The following is a 21,488-nucleotide window of genomic DNA, read 5'->3' on the forward strand; positions in this document are numbered from 1 at the left end:
CGACCAACTGCGCCTCCCACACATGGCCACCACATCACCATACAACCACACTGACACCAAAGAGCAAAACTCCACGCCTCCTCCAATAACTCACACAATCGCAACATGGTCAGTTCACCCCTACGCCATTGGCACACAAGCCCTCCCATATGGACTCAGGCACCCACATGCCCACCGACCCACACTACTTAGAAGCCAACACATAAACAGTGACTGGTTTCTCTGAACTGATGCTACCAGCAGAACAGCAAAAGCACTTGTCCAGTCAGTCTCGCTTTCCTCGCACTCACGAGCCCACCCCTTCCACTTTTTTCTTCTCCCCCTGAGCTCCTGGATACCATGCAAATGGAAGCAGTGCACGGTATAAATCCCATTAACATAAAATAACATAGGTACTGTAACGTGTACAGACTGTACCGTGAGCCTGCATAATGAAAGTACTGGGCAGAAACTCAAACCAGGAAACGAGGACAAACAAAAGTTTGCTTTAGCTTTAGAGCGATGTCAGGTAATTATAAATTAAATATATTATACAGATCTGTCTATTGGACGCCTAAAATAGGCACCATACGATACAATGTAGATCCCTGTAATCCCCGTGCAAACCTGAACTATTCCAGCCAAGACTGTGACAGACGAGGCGACGATTATCCTCTGCTCTTCCAGGGATAGCGATTCATTCGCGAAGAGGCTGCTCGTTGTTGCATTGCCAGTCGGTACCAGCCTAGTAACCGTCGAGCCCACCATCAGGCTCAGCACAGGGAACGGACCTGGGGGGCAAAGAATATGTAAACATTGCAGTAAGGCTCATGGCGAGGAATTGGGGCCAGCAGAAGGATATGTCTGGAGGCCCAACCAGCAACAGGTGAGTGACTGACAGCCGGCCGGTAGGCTTGCAATGCATTAAAGACAAGTACATTTGGAATGAGGGCCATGTTCACTTCAAACGGATAGGTTCTGTCTGTGCATTATTTTTTACTTTTCCACCACGTGATGGAAATGTTAAGAATAAAGCATGGACAAAATCGCTTTTTCTCTACACTTTTCCACGATATTGGTGGAAAAGGGTAAATGCCTCTCGAAATTAACGATTGCAATGGAATCTTATGGAATCTGCCTAGTTTTACCAGATGCTAATTTCTGGCGGATTCCATAGGCATCCATAGCATTACCACCAGCATGAAAATCCATGCTGGCTGTAGGCAGACGCATTAGTCTGGCGAGTGGGAAATGGATGTGGACAAGCTATGTTCATCCTGTTCCCCAACTTCAGTTGATAAAAGGGGGTACATGAGGTGGATCGAAAAAATACTGGAAAACATTTTTACCACCACTTTTTCTAATCCACTGTACAACAAACATGACCCTGAATGTATTTAATGGCAGCTCAAGAATAAATGGAGCATTCTTTATATATTTATTTGATTTATACGGTGCAGACAAGGTAAAGATGCCTGTGAGCAACCTACGAATATCCATGTTACAATTTTAACAATGTCCTACACAAAGCATTGAAACAATACAAAGATACATGAACACATATCAAGCAAATAAATCCATACAAACGACAACTATCTAAAGGGCTGCAACTCACTGCTGTGATTTATGCCATGTTCATACATGCACACATTCAATTGGTTTCTTATATGGCGCTTCATGCCGGACTACAGCTTCTAAGCGCAGGACTGGCACTGGGTATCGAACCCCTGCTGTTCAGTGTAGTCTTGTTTCCTAGATACACACATCTCTAAAGACGTACCTTGAATGAATTGCTCTCTGCCCCAATGGAAACTATTTTGAAGGGGATTCATTCACACGTTACCTGTATCTCATTTTCGTCATGACATTTTAATTTTTAAATGCATTTATTTTGGAATTAACTCAAACAATCGTTGAAACATTTTAAAACCCTCACCATTAATGTATTAAAATTATTTTCGAGGAAAGAACGCTCCCTCCCTCTTCATCTCAAGTTGTGTGGGCCAATTCATGAAAACAGGGATTTGCAAAATAGTTCACAGCTTATCTATCAGCTTACCTTTGACCATAAATCCTGCACACTTGTGCAACTAATAGGCGACTTATTCCAAGACCAGAAAAAGTGGACGTTTCAAGAAGTGTGTTATGCAGTTGTTGGTGTGTCATGGGGGCGGGAGGGGGGGGGGGGGTTCGATATACACGTCAACAAAACAATAACTTTACAAGTATTCACAAAATCTTATGGAATTAATGTATAGTAAGATAAGAACATTGTCTTTTTAGAATTTTATGGTTGGAATTAAGAATTGTTTTATGATTACATGATTTTAAATGATGATGATTGTATACATTGTAATATGTCTTTACGGGAGCAGATAGTCTGTATTAGCTTTTGCCAGGCTCTATTTCTGTCGGAGCTTCTTTTTGCTTTGATCACCCTCCTATATCTCATCTTTATTTCCTTGGACACAATGTTATATATGTCCCAGGTCATACTTGTTTTCTTTGCTCTTCTTAGTTCCGCCCTCAAAGTTCTTTTAGTATCTCGAATAAATTTGTCATAGGTAGGACATTTCTCCTGCTCACCGAGCATTATCCCAACCGGAGTTGCGGCATATTGATCGGAGAACAGGTATATCCAGTCCTCTACTCCATCTATGGTCATTTTCTTAATGTCTTCGACACCGAGATAGCCATACTTATGTAGGGCTTCCTCGGCGCGAGAGACATTCTTGTCCGTCCAGCGGATACTGGTCCCTGCATGGTTGATTTTCAGATCTCCCATAGTGCACACTCGATCATTATTCTCCAGGATGTCAAATGAGCACGCCAGAATAGCATGATCACTCCATATGTTTGGTATTACCATCATATCATCAATCAGTAACAACAGACTTGGTGACACGAAAATATAATCTAGAGTGCTGATCGCAGTTCCATTGCTCCAAGTATGTTTACCTGGATGATCACTTTTGGTGCGTCCATTTAACATCTCAAATTCCCACCTACAAAAGAAGTATACCCAATCCAGCCCTTCATCCTCCAATTTATCATGCTCCATAACACATCTGGGACGGAGCTTAGGATTTGCAAAGCTCCTCTCTCCCCCAAGCATGTGGGTGTTAAAATCTCCAGCCACACAAACATTACTATTTCCTTCAATGGATAACCAACTGGCCAGTAGCTCATGTAACCCATCTTGTATTGATTCTCTACACATAGCGCCCGGAGGATTATATAAGCACACCACCAAGGCTTTCTCGGTGGTCTTCTTAATATTGTATATTATTTCAACAGCCAATAGTTGGTCATTTTGGCTCCCAAGAATCCTCCTTGAACTTAGGCTATTAGATACCCCAATCCATAGCCCCCCAAAGGGTCTACCTCTTTCGCCTCGTTTGGCAAATACCTGGTGGCCCTTATATCCATCTAAAAATAGGGGATTCATTGCAAGAGTTTCTTGTAAGCATATACAGTTGTAATTGGACAATTGAGCTATAGGGCCTGTCTTGTTTAGAAGATGGGCAAAACCCCTACAATTCCACGAAGCCAACGATAATTTTCAATGATTCTCTACCACCTTAGACAATGCCTCCGTCAACCATTTCAAGATGGATTGTACATTGTTTTTGTCCAACTTGGTTCCTGATGGCATAATGGGGCAAGCGACCACAGGCCCATCTGTAACATTTTCTATTTCAGAGCTGCTGGGCTCATTATAGTTTACTTCAGCGTCTAGCTCAATGTCAACAGTTTTCAGCTCTGTTTTGTAAGTCCTTAGTAGTTGGGCAGTCGATGTAAATTTGCAATGCAGGGCTGATACCTTGGGATGGGATCCTGACAAGGGCTCAAGAAATTGAAAATCTTCCGATTGCAGGACTCTCAGTTGGGGTACCGAGAATAGTCTCTTTAAAAATTCGGAGCGAGATAGCCAAGCGCTTGTGCCAGATTGATATAAATTTCTAATAATACAGGTGCGATTCCCCCACTTCGGATCACACTCTTTTGCCAAATCTAAAGAATTTGTATTATGCAGACAATCAAGTTCATGCGCTGTTTTCGGGGGCTTTTCTAGAGTGCCATCGTCTTCAAGTATAGATTCAATTATTGTATTTTCGAGTTGCTCGGCCCCATCTGGGGCTGCAGTGGTCTCCGTAATCAACCAACTAGTTAGACAACCATCTCCTGCAGCCCTTCGCTTCTTTGCTCGAGCTGCTCTTTTTTTCCCTTTTTTAGAACGAGGGATAGGCTTCTCTAGCTCAATAGGTAAGAGCTCTTGAGTATTCACTCTGGCCCTGTCTAGCGCTAACTTGGCCAACCTCCGCTGCTTACGGGTCATTGGAATGTCTAGTTGAGCTGTTATGTCGGTATGGGGGTCAGGGAGTTGTTGTTCGTGTATCTCGTTTGCTATTATAATAGCTTCAGATAGGTTGACTTCCGCATCCTCGGCCTCCTTCCGTCTTTGCTCAGTGTCACTCATCAATGTGTTTGTGTTTGCCAATATGCGGCCCGACATCTTCAGCAATATTTTTAATGCGAACTGTAGGGAGGCCACGGAAGCTTGTAATTCGGCAATTTCCTGGGCTACCGAATGAATATTACTGTCTGTCTCTCTTCCAATGTCAGATGAAGTATCAATAATTAGGTTAGGTGATGTAGATAACCTCTCCATTGTTACAGCTTGAGAAAGTCGTTTGCCCTGGTTTTCACTCTGGTTCTCCGGTGTGAGAGACTCCAGATCCTCCGAGTGCACCACAATCTGGGGTGTCATGCCTTTCTGTATGGATAGGCATAAGTCCAGCAAGGAGTTGTTGTCAATATCCTCAAAATTTAATGATCTATCCAAATTGGAGGTATTGGTCACTTGATTCATGGGCGTCTCGAGGGTTGTGGAATTATTTTCAGCCGGTATGTTTATGGGGAAAAAACCCGTTATTTTACCTTGATCTACGGGGGTTCCCTTCTTGGCTTTATTTCTCCTGCCTTTAAACTCTTCCATTATGGGACCCAAGTCTGGTTCGTGTGTCTTTTTCCTTAGATTGTATTTGGAAGGAGCAGGTTTTTTATGGGGAGCCATCCACTCTGGGATAAGTAGGCTACCAGGCACCAGTCGGTAGGATTGACCGATTACAGGATCAAAGGGAAATCCCCGCAGTCTCCTGTTACGTTGGAATTCTACCAGGCTCAACTTCTGATGCCACTAATCTTTATCAGTAGAGGAACGCAGATACTATGTTAATTGCGCCAGGGAAAGTATCCGCATAGAGGAACTGTCTCCTCACTCACAAAATCTTACAAAGGGGAGGTAGCCTCACTGCGCAGTTTGTGGGGGTACCTTATTCAGCCAGTGACCTGGTCCGGTCTGTGTGAGTGCGCCCAGTGCCCAGCGCAACACCCGCGGGCGCCAACACCCCTCCCCGTACCTCTTGCCGTAAGGCCAGTAACCTCCGGGGGGGGGAGATCTCGCCCGCTTCGTCGCCGGATCACAGTGCACCCAGTGCGCCCTCTGTTCCGTATGGGGCTGCACTATCGGGCAGCGGGCGACGAATCGGATGTGCGCCCCCGTCACCACTGGCGGCTCTCCTTTCGGCGTGTGCACGAAAAGTCTCCGTCCTCCTCCGTGCTCCCGACTCCCGGCTCCGCTCCGTTCCCAGCCCTAGAGCCCTAGAGCCAGTCCCCCGGGCCTACCGAGCCAGCCGACGGCGCAGTTCGAGGAAAGGACCCAGCCGTCTCAAGCCGTCTCAAGCCGCACCTCTACGCAACGAACGCAGGAACTATGCGTCGTAAGAGGCCGCCTCCGAGACACACGAGTGTAGAAATATGTCTTTTTTATGTGTAAAATGAGGACCATGTTTCTTCCATGTGCACTTAATGAAAAAAATAAAAAAACAGGCATTCACATAACACCAAAGTTGTCTTGGAAACTGATTTGAACACACTTAAGTTACACCTTCATGGTATAGGTTAAGTTACACCTTCATGGTATAGGTGTATGTGCTAGATGTGAGCCTTGAAAGTGTATTTACATGTCTGCGATGTGCAGAGTAAGGAAGGAAGCAGGGCACACTAATATTCTGGAGTGAAAGAACACATCTTTTTTTATATTTTTGTTTCACATTTCACATGGAGTGAGTTGCTAGTGAGAAAAGAATAACACGCAAGACCATCAATCCTGGCTCTACTTGGGCTTTTTTGTGGATCCGGTTCAACTTGCGAACATTTCTAGCAGTTGCAAGTTACACCTGATCATTTTCAGATATAGGAGTCAATTAATATCTGGACTAATTTACCCAAAAACCAAGAGTCTTAAAGTGGATGACTGTTTGACCATTGTGTAAGGAATTAAACACACGCACCATACCTTAAAATGATATATTTGCTCCATGCCCATAGTTTAAATGTTAGCCTTTTCAAACAATTTAATTCTCCATTCTAAGCTAATTTATTTGATAACACAACACAAACAAACAGGTTTTCACCTAACCAATAGAAAAGCGAACATCTTGGCATCTTTAAGTACTGTCAAGGCTCTTTGCAATGCATATGTATGCAAGCATTTTTCCACCAAAACATAGCTCCTAGAATTAACAAGCGCATTATGCTGGAGCAGAGCAGTAGGTAGACATTTTGTAAATGTAGTAACTATTTTCGGTCTGACAATATATATGACTTAGATTATAATGTTTGTACACATGTGGCTGTTTACTCCTTTAGGAAACTGTGGCAGCTTTCGCCCATTTGTAGATGGTTGATAGAATTCTGCAAAAATCTGCTCCATTCATGCACTTTTAGAGTGTTCAACATATTTCTCTCCACATACAACAAAAGGAAATTTACCTGCTGATACGTGCCTTGAGGTTCCAAAGACAAAGTACATTAAGACCGGGAAAAAGGCAGCGTAGAGTCCATAGCCGGGTGAGACACCTGCCAGCAGTGCGTAGGCGAGGCCTGAAAATGATCAAAGGAAGGAAAGGATTGTTAAGGTTCCTTAGGTGATGCATTGCTATGTCCTTGTAAAAGACATTAATAACATTACCAAATATCATATTGATTGATAAATTCAACAAAGTTTTGCATGAGCTCAAGAGGGAAAATGGGACGACCGCTTCCCTCGATTTCTGTCCAGACCATGGCCTATGACGTCACGACCTAAGCACCCACCGCGGGATGAGTTCAGCCCTCCCACTGCTGCCCTGGACGTCAACATCCACCATGGCCACGCCCCACACACCCAGGCCAGCTGTGCGTCATCCAAAGCAGCACGTGGTGGGACCTCGGGTAGAGCTGAGGCTGACCATATGGACCAACTCGACTAGACGTCACCCACCAATATCGCCATCGTTAGAGATGAGGCAACAAAGTCAATGGACAAGAACACACGTGCCACCAAGCACCTGAATCAGACACACAGAAGAGCTTGTGTATATGCTTGCAGATGCTTTTTTGCTACTAAAACCATGAAGATGTCACTCTATTGGTGGACTAATGTATAAGGAGCCAAGTTGCACCTCGCAACCCCCGTGTTATGGACTATATGCCACCACCCATAGACTAGGCCAAAGTAGGCCGCAAACTCGAGTACCCAGGCCCGGGGCAGAGCAGACAGAGCTGCAAGGTGCTGATCATGCAGAACATACCCTGACGGGAGCCCCACAGCCAAGCCCACGCAGTTGCAATCTACACGCCGCGCTCCCATTGCCAAGGTTACACCTGCCACTGCTAAACACTCCTCGGAGTAGAAATACAAATAAAAACCCCATAATTCTGCTTCAGCCACAGTCTCTCAACATGTGACCAGGCCAACCTGATACAATGCCAAGCTCCAAGGACCAGGGAAGCTCTGGGGTCTCACATCTGGGACCCAGACTGCAACAATGAAGTGACAATTTCGACACTGGCAGCGGTAAGAAAGGAGCGTTCTAACAGCAAAAAGCAGACCTGTCCATTGTCCACCACTGACACATAGTCACACATTGTTGCCAGCACCAGGTACACTGTGAGCTGGGAACAACGATGGTCTCAGGCGTGGGGGCTTGTGTATGGACCAATCAGGATGCTTGTGGCTAATCACTGACGGCACTACAACCCAACCAATCACTAAATTTCCCCATGTAACTATTTTCATGTAGCAATTCTTAGGGACGACCCAGGCGTACCACCTGACCCCTTCTCTACCAATAACATTTCCTTCTATACTGGTCTATACTGACCCTACCACTCGGGGAACCAACCCAGAGTAGCGTTAGGTTTAGGGGCTAGTTTTCCCCTGCAAGCCCATCACCGCTGAGATGTTCCTTGGGTACCTATGATCCGAGAACCTGTCCCTGCCTGTTTTGTGCAATAAACAGCAGTAACTCTTTGCTCTTGTGTGTGTCTCATACTCCTTTGGGACGCGGGAGGAGTTGGGGCCTCCCCAACCCCGGAGGTCTGCGGACGGCCCTGCCGACCCCCGGAAATCACCCCGACAATGAGCGTTCACTGACACATGCCTAATGTTTCAATCTGCTGCACAGAGCCGCCATTGCATTTTTTAGGTGAACCTACGAACACCACAACTGCCACCCTGCCAATGTCCCTTTACTTGGGGCAACTGCCACTATGTGGTTGTTTCATTTAACTCAGTTGTGATTTTCTGGCTGCATCTATTAACAAATGTTTAAGACATCCAGCTTTCCTGAATGACAAGTTGGTGTCACTATTGTGCAAAATATCTACGTTCTTCAAAATAAGCGCTGTCATCTTTTTTCGATATACCTGCAATATGTCGAACACACACTGGATGATTCCGGGGTGAGGTTTTATTTTCAACAGCAATATTAAGCAGTCAATCTCTGCCAGCCCAGCCTGCCTGATAGACTGTAAGACGGGAACTGGGATGGCCTCTGTCTGGCAACCTACTAGTCATACTATGCATACGCTCAAATGCAACAAAAAACTGTGGCAATTAAAAGTCACACTAATTGCAGGAGTGAGAATGTGATTTTTTGGGATTCTATGCCCATGCGAAAAAGTATATGTGAAAAAGTGTACATGCGAAAAAAGATTGAGGACTATGCGTGTGTGGATTAACGAGCGTACATCAAAAGGCCACACTGCAACAAGACTAACACTATTGGTTGAACATTACTGGCAACACAATGTCAGAGTAGAAGAAATTAAATGGTGGGTAATTGAGACGGCTCAATTCGATGAAAGAAGTAGAATTATAGAATTTCTTGGCGAAACGAGAACATTTTTGGATGTGCCATCTGAATTCGGAAAAGGAAGGCCTGAATGAGAAAGCAGAGTGGCACTGGTTAGGTTGTACGTGATTGAGACACGTGTAGATCTGTCTGCATTTGCACATAGCATTGCAGTAATGTGTACATTTTCAGGGTAAATACTGAATAGATATGAGTACAAACCTTGCATTGAATGGAATTAATATGATATGATATGGCATGTATAACGTGCCTATTCACAAGTGTTTCAAGGCGCGAAATTTGCTTTGTTAGAAGAATAAGTGGCTTCATTAATGTCACTAGCATATAGTGGCAAAAATAAGATCGCCACCGTAGAGTCTGCATTGGATTTAATGAGAAATCAAAACTCTCCACTCATTGCAGTAGACACAAGCCACACTTTGCGCATCACACGCATTTGAGTATGTGAACTTGCTGAAGGAAATGAAGACGACTGTTACAAATAGATGTATTTGTGCAGAAAGTAAACACAAGATGCCCACTACTCGAATCACGCCAGATAAACAGGCTTATGATAGATTGCTGGTATGTAGCATCTGGGAAGTAGTTAAGTTTTATTAATATAGAATAGCAGTGCTTTCTTCTGCAATTTGACATCATAGCTGGAAATTTGAATGTGTCGAGTGTTTCGGCAAGTGAATTGGGAAAAAGTGTAATCTTTATGACCGACACCTCCAAGTTGCTGGACATATGGACATTTTCAACTCAGTTTATAAACCTTATGAATGGTATGATGCCATGAAAAGAGGATGTCCCAGTAGGAAAGCAAATTAGGGTTCTCACCATGACGCCACCCTCCAGACTGAACACATCCAACTGATTTCCTCAGCACCACACCTACCGCTAAGGAGCAGCTAACCACACCAGCTGCTCACATATCCGGTGTGCCCATGCATCATAAGACCTCTCTCTCTCCACTGACTTGAACTGCGGTTCCCGAGGGCGTTCGACCTACCAGCGCTTTGAGGTCATACCAATGATACATAACGCACTATATAAATGGCAAGCAACATAACATAACATAACATGGGTTAGGTAAAGAAAACACTTAGAGAAACAAATTGGAACTTTGCCAGTCAGGATAGCTTTGAGTGTACATGTGGTTGTGTGTGGATACTATAAGACTCAGACTGTACGCCGTTTCAGGATTGACATAACTGATGTATGCTATTATGTTATTCTTTCAGGAGAGAATATTATATTCTGGAGAACTAAATTGGGGGCATGCAGTGTATTTGAGGAAAAAAAGAACGACACTGCATGCAATCTATGTATACGTTATGGCGTTATGACGGAAGCAACTTAAATGTTCTGGTCTTGAGTAAGACGAGCCATCAACGGCATAGCATTGAAACTAGCAAAGTGTGAGACAAGACGAGTCAGTGTAGTGAGTGGACTTTTTTGCAGCTAGTTGACAAATAAGGCATTCTGACTTCAGTATTTGTTAAAGACATCCAGTGAGTATGATCACAGAGGGAGTGTTCCTAAATAATGTATACGTTATTCTATTTCGAAAGCGATGTATGCCAAAGCACTTTGACAGAAGTAAAAACACTGGTACAAATCAAGTTTAAATAAATAAGATAACAAAATCAACAGGATAGTAAGTGATCTTTAAGACGAGGACGGAACTGTCGAAAGGAAGACAGAGAACGAAGAGGTAGAGGAAGGGTGTTCCAGTGCTTGGAAGCTTATAAAGAGGGAGAGCAAAAGGGTGATTTAGTGCAGTGAGGGCGAGGCACTGAAAGAAGAAAAAGAGACAGAGAACAAAGGAAACATGCAGGGGAATAGAAAGAAAGCAACAAGGAGAGAAAGAGGAGCCAGACCAGAGAGACATTTAAAAACGAACCAGAAAAAGTTAAACAGCCAGCATGATTCAAAAGAGAGCCCCCAAAAAAGATAATAGTGCAGGAGAGATAGAGTCGCGAGTGGATAAAGAGAAAAGGAGACAGATAGATGAGTTACAAATGGAGCAGAGAGGAGTCAGAGGAGTAGCTAGAAGACTGATAAGAAGAGTCGAAGAGTAGAACAAATGGGAGAAGACAAGCGATGAGATGAGAGTTTTAGCGACATGAAAAGAATGAAGGGCTGTGCCTTCCGAATGGTAAAATAGAGTTGGGGGCGGGCGGCAGAGTCAGTGGAATAACTGTATCTGAAAAAAGAGGACCTCATTCTTGGATGGGTGTAGATAGTGATCAGACATCCATGACTGAATGGCAAGAAGACAGGAAGTAAGAACATGTTGAATAGGTGGGCAAAAAGAAGAGAAATAGAGAACAACCTGGGTATTGTCCACGTAAAAGTGATAGGGAAGACCAAACGATGAAATGGAATCATGTAAATAGAGAAAAAAAGGGGACCCGGGACAAACCCTGTGGGACACCATATAGAAGAGGAAATACTGGGGATGTTTGGACAGCCCAGGAGACAGAATAAGAGAGGTTTTAAAGAAAGGAAAGGAACCCGTTGAGTACAGAACCCCAAAAACAAGATGAGAGAGAGAACAGAGTAGAAGAGAATGATTAACAGTGTCAAACGTTGCTGACAAGCCGAAAGAACCAGTACAGAGGATTGTTTAGTATAACACGCAGAAAGAAGAGAATCGCATACATAGAGGAGAGCAGTCTCTGTGGAGTGAAATAGGTGAAATCCAGAATGGCGTATAGAGAGGATAGAAGCAGGGCTAAGGTGGGATGAACTATGAGAACAGGCAATATGCTCTAAAATGTTGGAAAGGAAAAAGTAAAATGAGTCAATAGTGGGAAGAGAAGGGCAGAGAAAAGGTTTCTTGGGGATAGGAAGGATAGCATGTGTTTAAAAGAGGAAGGAAAAATAGAGGACTGAAAGAAAGAATGAAGTAGTATGTGATATAAGCAAGGACAAAAGGGTTGACATTTGGAAGGAGAAAAGAAGGGAGATGATGAGAGGGAGCAACAGTAGAGTGGGTCTTAGAGTTATCCAATGTAGGGAGGGGAAGAAAGGAAGATAAAAGAGGTGCTCAGAGGAACAATGAGAGGGGGTTGGGGATGAAGAGGAGGGATGGATAGAAGAATGCAGAATAGCCACGTTTGTCGAAAAGTAAGAGGCAAAGTCAGATGCATATAGAAATAATATACAGTGGCATCAGAGGGAGGGAAGGCAGGATACAATGCAGGGTCTGAAAAGACATCAGGAGTGAGAAGAAAAAGCGTTAAGGCGTTCAATGTATTAATGTTTCTTAGCAAGAAGTAAGCCAGAATCAAAAGAAGTAGGAAGAGAGGATAAAGTATGGCGGTCTCATGCAGACTTTGACTTCCTCCGTCAACGTTCAAAGTCGCGTAAGATATGTTGCGAGGAGCTGAGAGACAGGGTCATGCATGTTTGGGGGGCTTACACGATGGGGAAAAGGGAGAGGCAAGGTACAGAGAGTCAAGAGTGTCTGAGATATTCAAAGAGAAGAAGGAGATCAGCAGATAAGAAAGAGTACGCGTTAATTGAGGGAAGAGAAGAAGTGACGGCAGAAATAAAAGTTGAACAAAGGTCACAGCAAAGAAAAGTAGGATAGTAGGGGAGGGGAGAAAAGAAGGAGAAGAAGGTGGTTCAGCAATGAGTGAAAAGGAAAGAAGGGAATGGCCAAATGAGTACATAGGAATGGCAGATACAGAGGTGAAAGATAAAGAGGAAGAGAAAATCAAATCTAAAGAACAGATATGATAGGGAAGATCAGGGACGTTACAGAGATAACATGAGTTAGGAATGGTGGAGGGGCGAACAGAAGAGTGAATGGTGGAGGGGCGAAGATCAAAGTCACCCAGGAGTATCAGAGGAATGTCCAAGCTAATGAGCGAGGATACAAGAATATTGAGGTCATCACAGAAAGAAAACAGTGAGGGCGCAGTAGATCAACAGCAAGCCCAAAGGATAGGGTGTAGTGAGACAAGAGAACTGAAATTCAAAAGAAGGAAATGGAGTAAGTTTAGAAGGGAAAGAGGAAGGAGGAGGAGTGATAAAGAACACCGACACCATCCCCATGACCAGAGAGGTGGGGGGGTGGCAAAAGGAGGTGGAACTTGAAGAGAGAGCAGCAGGAGTAGCACGATTAGGAGAGAGGTGAGTCAGGTTTCAGTGATCCAAAGAAGCTATAGATTGAAAGGAATGAAGATATCAAGAGCATAGCGGCCTGAACAGTCAGAGAGAGGGAAAGATAAGGTTTCTAGTGTTGCGAACCGAAGTATGAGTAGCAGGAAAGTGAGAAGCATAATAGGGAGTTTAAAGTTTATTCAACAAAAAAATAAATGGTTGCATTGTTTATGAATACAGCAAAATGCGTGTTACACAATGTCACCTAAAAGGCAGAATCCTGTACGGACAATAGTTCATCCTACATTCATTAAAATATCACACTTACTACAAATATACCATAAATACATCTTGATTTCACATTTGCATATCCTTATTATCGAAACATGCAAAAACTATCACATTTCGATATTGACACGTTAAAAATATCCATCTTGGCGCGCAGTTGACTCCCTGTCAGGGGGCCTTTTGCGCTCAAGTTTCATTTCTAATTTACTGCTGTGGAGCCTCATGTTTCGGATCGTCAGTGCAAATGCGATAAACAGGCCCATTTTATACAGATCCCCTTGCAGCAACAGATTCAACAACCTGTGTTTTGCCTCCCCCACCTCTCCTCTACTGTTTTTTCCTACGTTTTACTGGCCATATATTTTTATTTTAAAAAGAAAGCGTTCTGGAATGGTTTAGTTTTAAAATAAAAGTGTAGGAAGAAGTTGAAACTTGCACTTCAGTGCACTGCACTGAACATTCCCTTTAAACAGCAGGTGTGTGTGTTTGGGGGTTTGGATTGTGTGTGGGAGAGGGTGTGGCGATGTGGTTTGTGGGGAGTGGGGGAAGGCCAGTGTAGGGAATTGCATGTATTGCTTTCGGCTCGCGGTGGTCACGCGCGCTCTCTGTCAGTGTTCTGAGTGAGAGCCGCGTGACCACGGGAGACGGTTGAAAGGAAAAACGAATCGGAGTGGAGCAGCTGTTCGGGGCTCCGGGGAGCTCCGTAAAATAAAGGACTCACAAGTTCCCGTCTGTGTCACTTCCACTTCTTTCAGCCAGCAGGGAACATAGTTCCACTACTTCTTTGTGTACGCTTCAACCACTGGCTAGAATGAGTGGTAATAGCCATCTCATTCGCGGGGTAGAATACCATTCCCTACGCCAACAGAAAATGGACACTTTCTTCCCTTCCACCAAACATGTTACATCGGTTCGCTGCCTTTCAGCCCAATTTACTGCTACACTTTCTTTTTGATGGCTGTATATCTAAGCAGAACCATTTTCATTGTATTCTATTATTTGGTCTATAACCAAGTGCAAGTACCATGGGTATGACTCAATTTGCGCTGCTTCGAAGAAAGTATGCGGATTGCGCATCCACCTCCTCAGCGTTCTCTGCGCTATAATATCTTTATAATATACGTTCTCGGCTCTATCTTTTTTAGTTTCTTGTGCCATCTTTGAAATACTTGAGTCTTTATAACTCGTTAGCAAGATGTTCATAACTAATATTCTTACTTTTACAACGAGTCCATTGCCTAGTCTTTGAAATATGAAAAGCCCATAGGGATCCAATGAAAATGAATAAACATGGAAAAAAGACAAAGGAAATGTATGTAGGTCGACAGCATAATCATATAATCTCCCGATAAGTCATTTTAGCGTGCACATGAAAGGGTGCAAAATCATGACAATAATATTAATTTCATAAAAATAAAGAATAGAGTTTAAAAAATCCAAATTTGCTAACCATAGCCAGGAATTCTATAAGCAATGTGAATATTCTGACATTGTACGGGGGACGAGGGGGGAGAAGCATGTGTGAATTGTTAAACATTCTTTTGCATAAACTTTTCCGACATGCATACATTTCGCAAAACAGGAGGCATGCCTTTGTTCATACCTAAGAAGGCCTATCTTGCGGTGCTTAATCTGAAACCTTTGTGAATTGGCTTCCAAGTGTCTTCAAACTGTTGAAGGTTTTACTTTCAGGCAATGATGTTCATTAAACCAGTCTTCAATCAGGGCGTGCAGGGATACAAGCAGCTTAACGCCATTAATAACCTCCAGAAGGAGGGCTTTATTGGGTAGTAATGGGCCACCTCTGGGCCTTAAACGAGGCCCTGACACAATGACTGCCGGGTTACGCACTTCGTCAATGGGTTTATAGCTACTTATACCTCGGCATAACAGCGATATTAATTCACCAAAATGCCAGTGGTCTCTGAAGTGGCATCACACACTCTGGGACCCTCACAGAAAGAACGTTTGCTCCGGTAAAATGGATTACTATGGCTGCTGGACGGTTGGGTAGGTCTGATCGAATGCAAACTGGTTTTGGCAAACTGACTGTAAACCAATTCCATTGGTGCTCAATTTTTGTTTTTTTGTCCCTGCCACCAATTTTAAGGAAGCGGGGGACACCCCTGCACCCCCAATATTGCTAAATACCAACCCTGGATAGCGGGGGACACCCCCGTAAACCCTGCTCTCCAGGGTTGGTATGTAGCAATATATGCGACCAAATTGGCCCGAAGGCCAAATAACCCATATCATATTCGACCAAATTGGTCATTTGGTCATTTTGCCACAGTCAGATAGGCTAATAGGTGCTGAACCTGTGTATTGCATTGCATGTTTATACATCCTAGTGGGATAATACCCGCTGGACCTGTGTATTGCATTGCATGTTTATACATCCTAGTGGGATAATACCCGCTGGACCTGTGTATTGCATTGCATGTTTATACATCCTAGTGGGATAATACCCGCTGGACCTGTGTATTGCATTGCATGTCTATACATCCTTGTGGGATACCTCTTGTGACGATGTCTCTCAGAAAATAATACACCTGCTTCTATTGCCTTGTCAGCTATGTGCATCTAGGTCTTGATGCGGGCCTTTTGGATGGATGATCATTCAAGAATTCTAGCTTAAATGTTGCGTGGCTTTGTTTGCTCCCCAAGTCACTATGTGAGGGTGACACGGGCATCCTTGGGATGTGCTTCTCCAATTGTGAACGTGTATAAATGCACTGTTTCCATTTCTACTGCTAGGAGCATGTGTCTTGGTGGCTCTGCTGATCACATCATGGTGGACTAAATCCAACATAGATTATCCAGGCAAGTGCGACATATTATCACAGAGAATGCCTAGCTGTTTTTGTATGTAGATGCCGACTTTGCCAGGTCGTAAGACATATTTTATTGAAGTCTGTTGGTGTTCGAAATATCAACTGGAGATATGGCCCTCATTACGAGTCTGCCGTTAACCCGCCGGTGCTACCAGTGGGTTACCAGCAGGCTCGCCTCACTGTTCCCGCCGCCTGATATCCCGGTAACACCAGGATATTACGGGCAGCGGAGGAACGCTAGGTTCCCATTCGCGTGGCGTCCAATAGGACGCCACGGGAATGGGAACACTGAAGCACCGGCACCATTAGTCACTGTGCCGGTGCCTCAGTGAAAAATCTGTCAGTAGGAGCCTGAACTACTGGCAGGTCAGGCCTGCCAGTAGTTCACAGCCCCTGCCGGCAGACTTGTAGTTTGCCAGTCCAGAAAAGGTACCGCAACCGGTGTTAGCAGCATTTTGTTTCCAGACCGGCAAACTTATAATGAGGGTCATTGTCTGAATCACAATTATTAAAAACATGTATTTGCCATATTGCTCTTGCCGTTGACCAGGTTGCATTTTCCAATGAATACCGTATTGGAAGGGAACAATTATATAGTTGTGGTCAGTGTGTAAATAATAATGTAAACATCTAGGTATTTGAACAATTAATGTGGTGAGTAATCTAATGTACAACAGTGATGAATTTAGTTGAAATCCATTAAACATGACAGGTGACAGCAACATTTGGTGTGCTTTAGCTTAAAGTGTTCTCTCACAGTGTTTCATCTCCACTCTGTCTCTGGCCCATAGCTCAGCAATCCCATTGACTAGGGCACTGGGGTCTCAAGCAATGTCCCGAGGGTCACTAGGTGACAGTTCTGTCCTGGCGCACCGGGATACGGGAGAATTGCCTCTGCGCCTGTGCACTATGGGCCTATTGTTTGTGTTGTGTGATTATATGGCGGAAATCGTCATGAACGCACAGTTTGTTGCATGATGATGCTTTACTGAATTTGACAAAAAGCAAAGTAGGTGAATCAGAATTCAACAAGTTGTGCCTTCATATTTAAAGGAGCCCAGTTGGCCCAAATGCAATGTTGTAACTGACGCCCCTTCTGGGCTCCTGCAGAAGCCACGTGTGAAGTGACACGTGGGAGACGTGTCAGGCGCAATAAAAGGCCAAGCGGCTTCCCACTCGGTGCTGCGTACCATGCTGTGGGCCTCTATCACACGGCTCTTCACCATCTGGGCACGGGACAAAGAACAGGCAGTGTGACTAATGCAGGGTCTAGGTTGGTGCTGCTGGGTATGAGTCCTTGGCCTCTATTAATTTCTCTCTGGCACCACCCGCGCATGCTCATTGTGAAGTGGCACAGCACGTGCTCTCATATCGTGCAGATGCGCGCAATGACCTGGCAGATCTGCAGGAGGCAGGAGGAGTTTAACTTTGGCAGGAAGACAGTCCTCAATGTGTGAGTTTTGATATGTTTTCTGTGTCTCTCGTCTGTGAGAGTGAATGCATGAATTGTAATGGACTGATCAAGCTTGTCAGGGAAGGCTGGACTTGGAAACAATCTGCCCCATTTCAAATCTTGGGCTGACAAGGTGTTGAGGCTAGAGGCCAGAGCAGGACTGGACTCAACCCTTTGCCATGCGAACGGGAAAACAGTTTTTTTTTCACTACATGGATTTAGGGAATAGCAGGGCCCTTGAGAACATTAGCTGCATACCGCAAGCAGGCCTCTTTTTTTTCCAGCAGTGTACCTCTAATATGCAGCCATTTTATTAATGGCTGATGCAGGTACTGACAATGAAGTGTGGCCTTTTGCAGGCAATCCTGTTAAGTGTTGAATGCTTGATGTGAAAATATTGTGCACATTTATTTTTGCTTTTTATGTTTGTTTATTGGTTAAAATGGATTCAACCTTGAGAATAAGAGAAAACAGTTAATCCAAGCTGACAAAACTTACAATTCTTAAAATCATTGCACAAAATGTTTAAAAGAAATAACAATCATAATACAATTCATTCAGGTAACGCTAATACTTTTCACCGAATTAGAAATAAAAAATAAATAAATGAGGAATACAGAAAAAGAAACGGAAAAGTGAGAGCGCTAAAGCATACGCCTAATCGTTACTACTTCCCATTCTTTTTTGCTCGTCCTCCCTTATTACGTCTTTATCCAAATTCAAACTGTACAAGAAATTCATCACCAAGACCACCAAATTTGTCTGTTGACCAGAAATACATTCAAGATTCATGATCCATATCCCTACACATGTCAAAAAAAACTCTAAATGTGTAAGTACCTCCTTATTCTCAAATTAGGACATACAGCTGTGTTCTAATGTTTCTTCCATCCCTTCCCTGTGACAAAATCTACATTGTGCATTATCCAGGGAACAATTTTTCTTCTGACCATAACCTCTTTAGTCTCTAATAAGTTCCATCGGAATCTTATGAAATCATCTCTGATTTTATTACTGGGAAACTTAGTGATGTTGTGGTCCAATTTCCTCTACTTCTGTTATCATTACTAAGCTGCCTAAGAGACACATATCCATGCATTCTTTCCGTATCGCAACACCAATTATGTTCAAAGAGTTTCTGTTTTGTTCTAACAGGGTTATTGGCGAGGTCTTCCTTTGTAAGGTGTATTTGAGTTAATAAGGTTTCACTGCGTTTGATAAAGTCATTAAGTGTGGGCACTAGCCCAGTCTTCGTCTCCTGTGCAATTGTATGGTACATGGTCTTTATATTTGGCTCACGAAATTTCAAGTCAAGGGCCAAAATGCGCCATTGACCTCGCGCTTTTGGGGAGGTAAGGCCATATTCGTGTCGAATGGCAGTCACAGGAACTGAGTTTGCGATACCGAAAACCTTCGCTAGATTACACCTTCTATAATGGCTAGGTGCTCAAGTGCCCTGTCATCAAGACGTTCTGTGCCGTGAAGCAATTTCAGGCTGATTTTGCCTTCGTAGAAACGAATTACAGGTACCAGGGAGAATCTGAAATATTTACTCTTTATTCCCCTAATTTGCAGTATGTAAAAGTCTGCTTTCTCTCTCAAGAGTTTGAGGTATAGTCTATCTAGGGAACTGGTGAAAGGAAAACCAAGATAAGTAATTGAGGTGACCTGATTCAAGGTAATGCCATTAATTGAGAAGTGCAACTGGGTCTTTCGTTTCTTTTTTGCCAGGGGGAACTGGTGAAAGGAAACCCAAGATAAGTAATTGAGGTGACCCGATTCAAGGTAATGGCATTAATTGAACAGTGCAACTGGGTCTTTCGTTTCTTTTTTACCAGGGACATGATCTGAGTCTTCTTGGGGTTGATTGTTAAGTTGTTTTCTCTTGCAAAGGCTTTGAAGGCCTCCAAAAGCCTTTGCAATACAGCTTTGCTACAATCGATTAAAATAAAGTCATCAGCGTGAGCCATCTAACAGACTGCCAAATTGCCAATCTTTGTTGGAGCTAATGATACTGCTTCTAACTTCTTGCTAACATCGGCTGTGTATAAATTAAAGAGACAGGGTGCCAAGATGCATCCCTGCCGCAATCCATTAGCAGTGGGTATCTGTTCTGTTAAGTAACTTTCCTGGTTCAGTCGGACTCTAACATTGGAGCCTTCATGAAGCTTCTTTATTAGTTTTAACAACCCAGCAGGTATACCCCACTATGAGAACTTTTCCCACAGGTTAGTTCTTACAACAGTATCAAAAGCATTTGACATGTCCAATAACCGCAACATGTATGATAGGGTATTTTCCCCGATCAACGAGATCCTGAAGACTGCTTAAGAGGAAACCATTTAAGTTGGTACTATGTGATTTACGAAAGCCAATTTGAGGGGGCAAAATCAGAGAATTGTTACTCACCCATGTTGCTAGATGTTTTAGTATGAGACTCGCAAAGATTAACTCTAAGATTGAAATCGGGCGGTAGTTTTTTGGAATACTTCTACTACCCTTTTTAAAAATTAGGATAATGTGAGCTGTACTCCAGGTTGGGGGAAAGTTACCCGTCTTCAGGATGTCCTCGAAAATAGTTTTTGTTGGGGCCGGGTGCTCTTGAGTCGCTGGCTTTCTTAATAACTTCGAAGACATCTTCCGTTTCAAAGGTAATAGCCCCCACTAGTTCAGTCACTTCCACTATTTTATTTTCTACTTGAATTAGGCACATTCACAGTTTCTCCATATAAATGGCTGAAATGGACCACCCAGTCTTCTTAGGTCACCAAATTAATTAGGTTATCCCCTGATCCCTTTTTTCTGGTCACTCATCCTAGCCCAAGAGCAGCGGGAGCCCTTCTCTTGGAGGTACCTCAGCATTGCCTCTGAATCTGCCTGAACTAGATAGGCACAGTGATTTATTATACAGTTTCTGTACTTTTGTCTGACCTTCTTTATACTTAAGGCAACAGCACGGGCACTAGTCTCTTCTCCATTTATTTTTCGAATTGTGTATCTCAACTCCTTTTTTTTTTTAGAAACGACTGCTTGATCATGGTTGTGGGAATTTGTGTGGGGTTGTTTTTGACATTTCCTTATATTTTCATTCCCAATGTGGCACCTAGGGTCTCAGACATGAGTCAGAGAAATTGTCATAAGTAAAAGTGTTTAACTTCCACTTATAATCAGAGGTTTCGACAATCCCACTTATAACACTTTTCACTGAGTCTATTCTGTTTTGAGTCCATAACAATCTGTTATTACCGGGATTCAGCACAAGTGCTTCAGTATAGTGTACTCTTTCTGTGTTATCAGGGCACTTAATTACAACTCTCAGCAAACAGTGATCACTCCAACATTTGTTCATTATTTCACAGTCGCTGGTTATGGACAGTATCCGGTCATTGCGTCGCATCCAAAGCATCGACAGACCATACCATTGAAAAAATGCATCGGAAAAAACCCATCAAATGCATTTTTTTTTTAAATGGTAAAGGGTTTAGTTTAGTAAAAATGTGTTTTAATGTTTTTAAAAAGGGGGTTTGGTGGAACCCCCCATTTAAAAAAAATGCATTCAATGTTTTTTTTTTCCGATGCTTTTTTTGTCAATGGTGTGGTTGTCGATGGTTTTGCTGTCGTTGGAATCACTAG

General features: G+C 43.4%; 1 protein-coding gene across 1 annotated transcript in view; it reads right to left on the reverse strand.

Annotated features, from left to right (window-relative positions):
* The window catches only part of LOC138513973 (chloride anion exchanger-like), a 266,455-nt gene that overhangs the window by 158,826 nt on the left and 86,141 nt on the right, over positions 1–21,488 (reverse strand). The window contains exons 3-4 of the mRNA XM_069629153.1: positions 6,817–6,927; positions 607–770 (exon numbers count right to left, since the gene is read on the reverse strand). Of these exons, the coding sequence (XP_069485254.1) occupies positions 607–770; positions 6,817–6,927 (275 nt within the window). The remainder of the gene's footprint in view (positions 1–606; positions 771–6,816; positions 6,928–21,488) is intronic.

This window comes from Ambystoma mexicanum, chromosome 12 (genome assembly GCF_040938575.1).
Source record: "Ambystoma mexicanum isolate Mex_15411 chromosome 12, UKY_AmexF1_1, whole genome shotgun sequence".
Taxonomy (NCBI): domain Eukaryota; kingdom Metazoa; phylum Chordata; class Amphibia; order Caudata; family Ambystomatidae; genus Ambystoma; species Ambystoma mexicanum.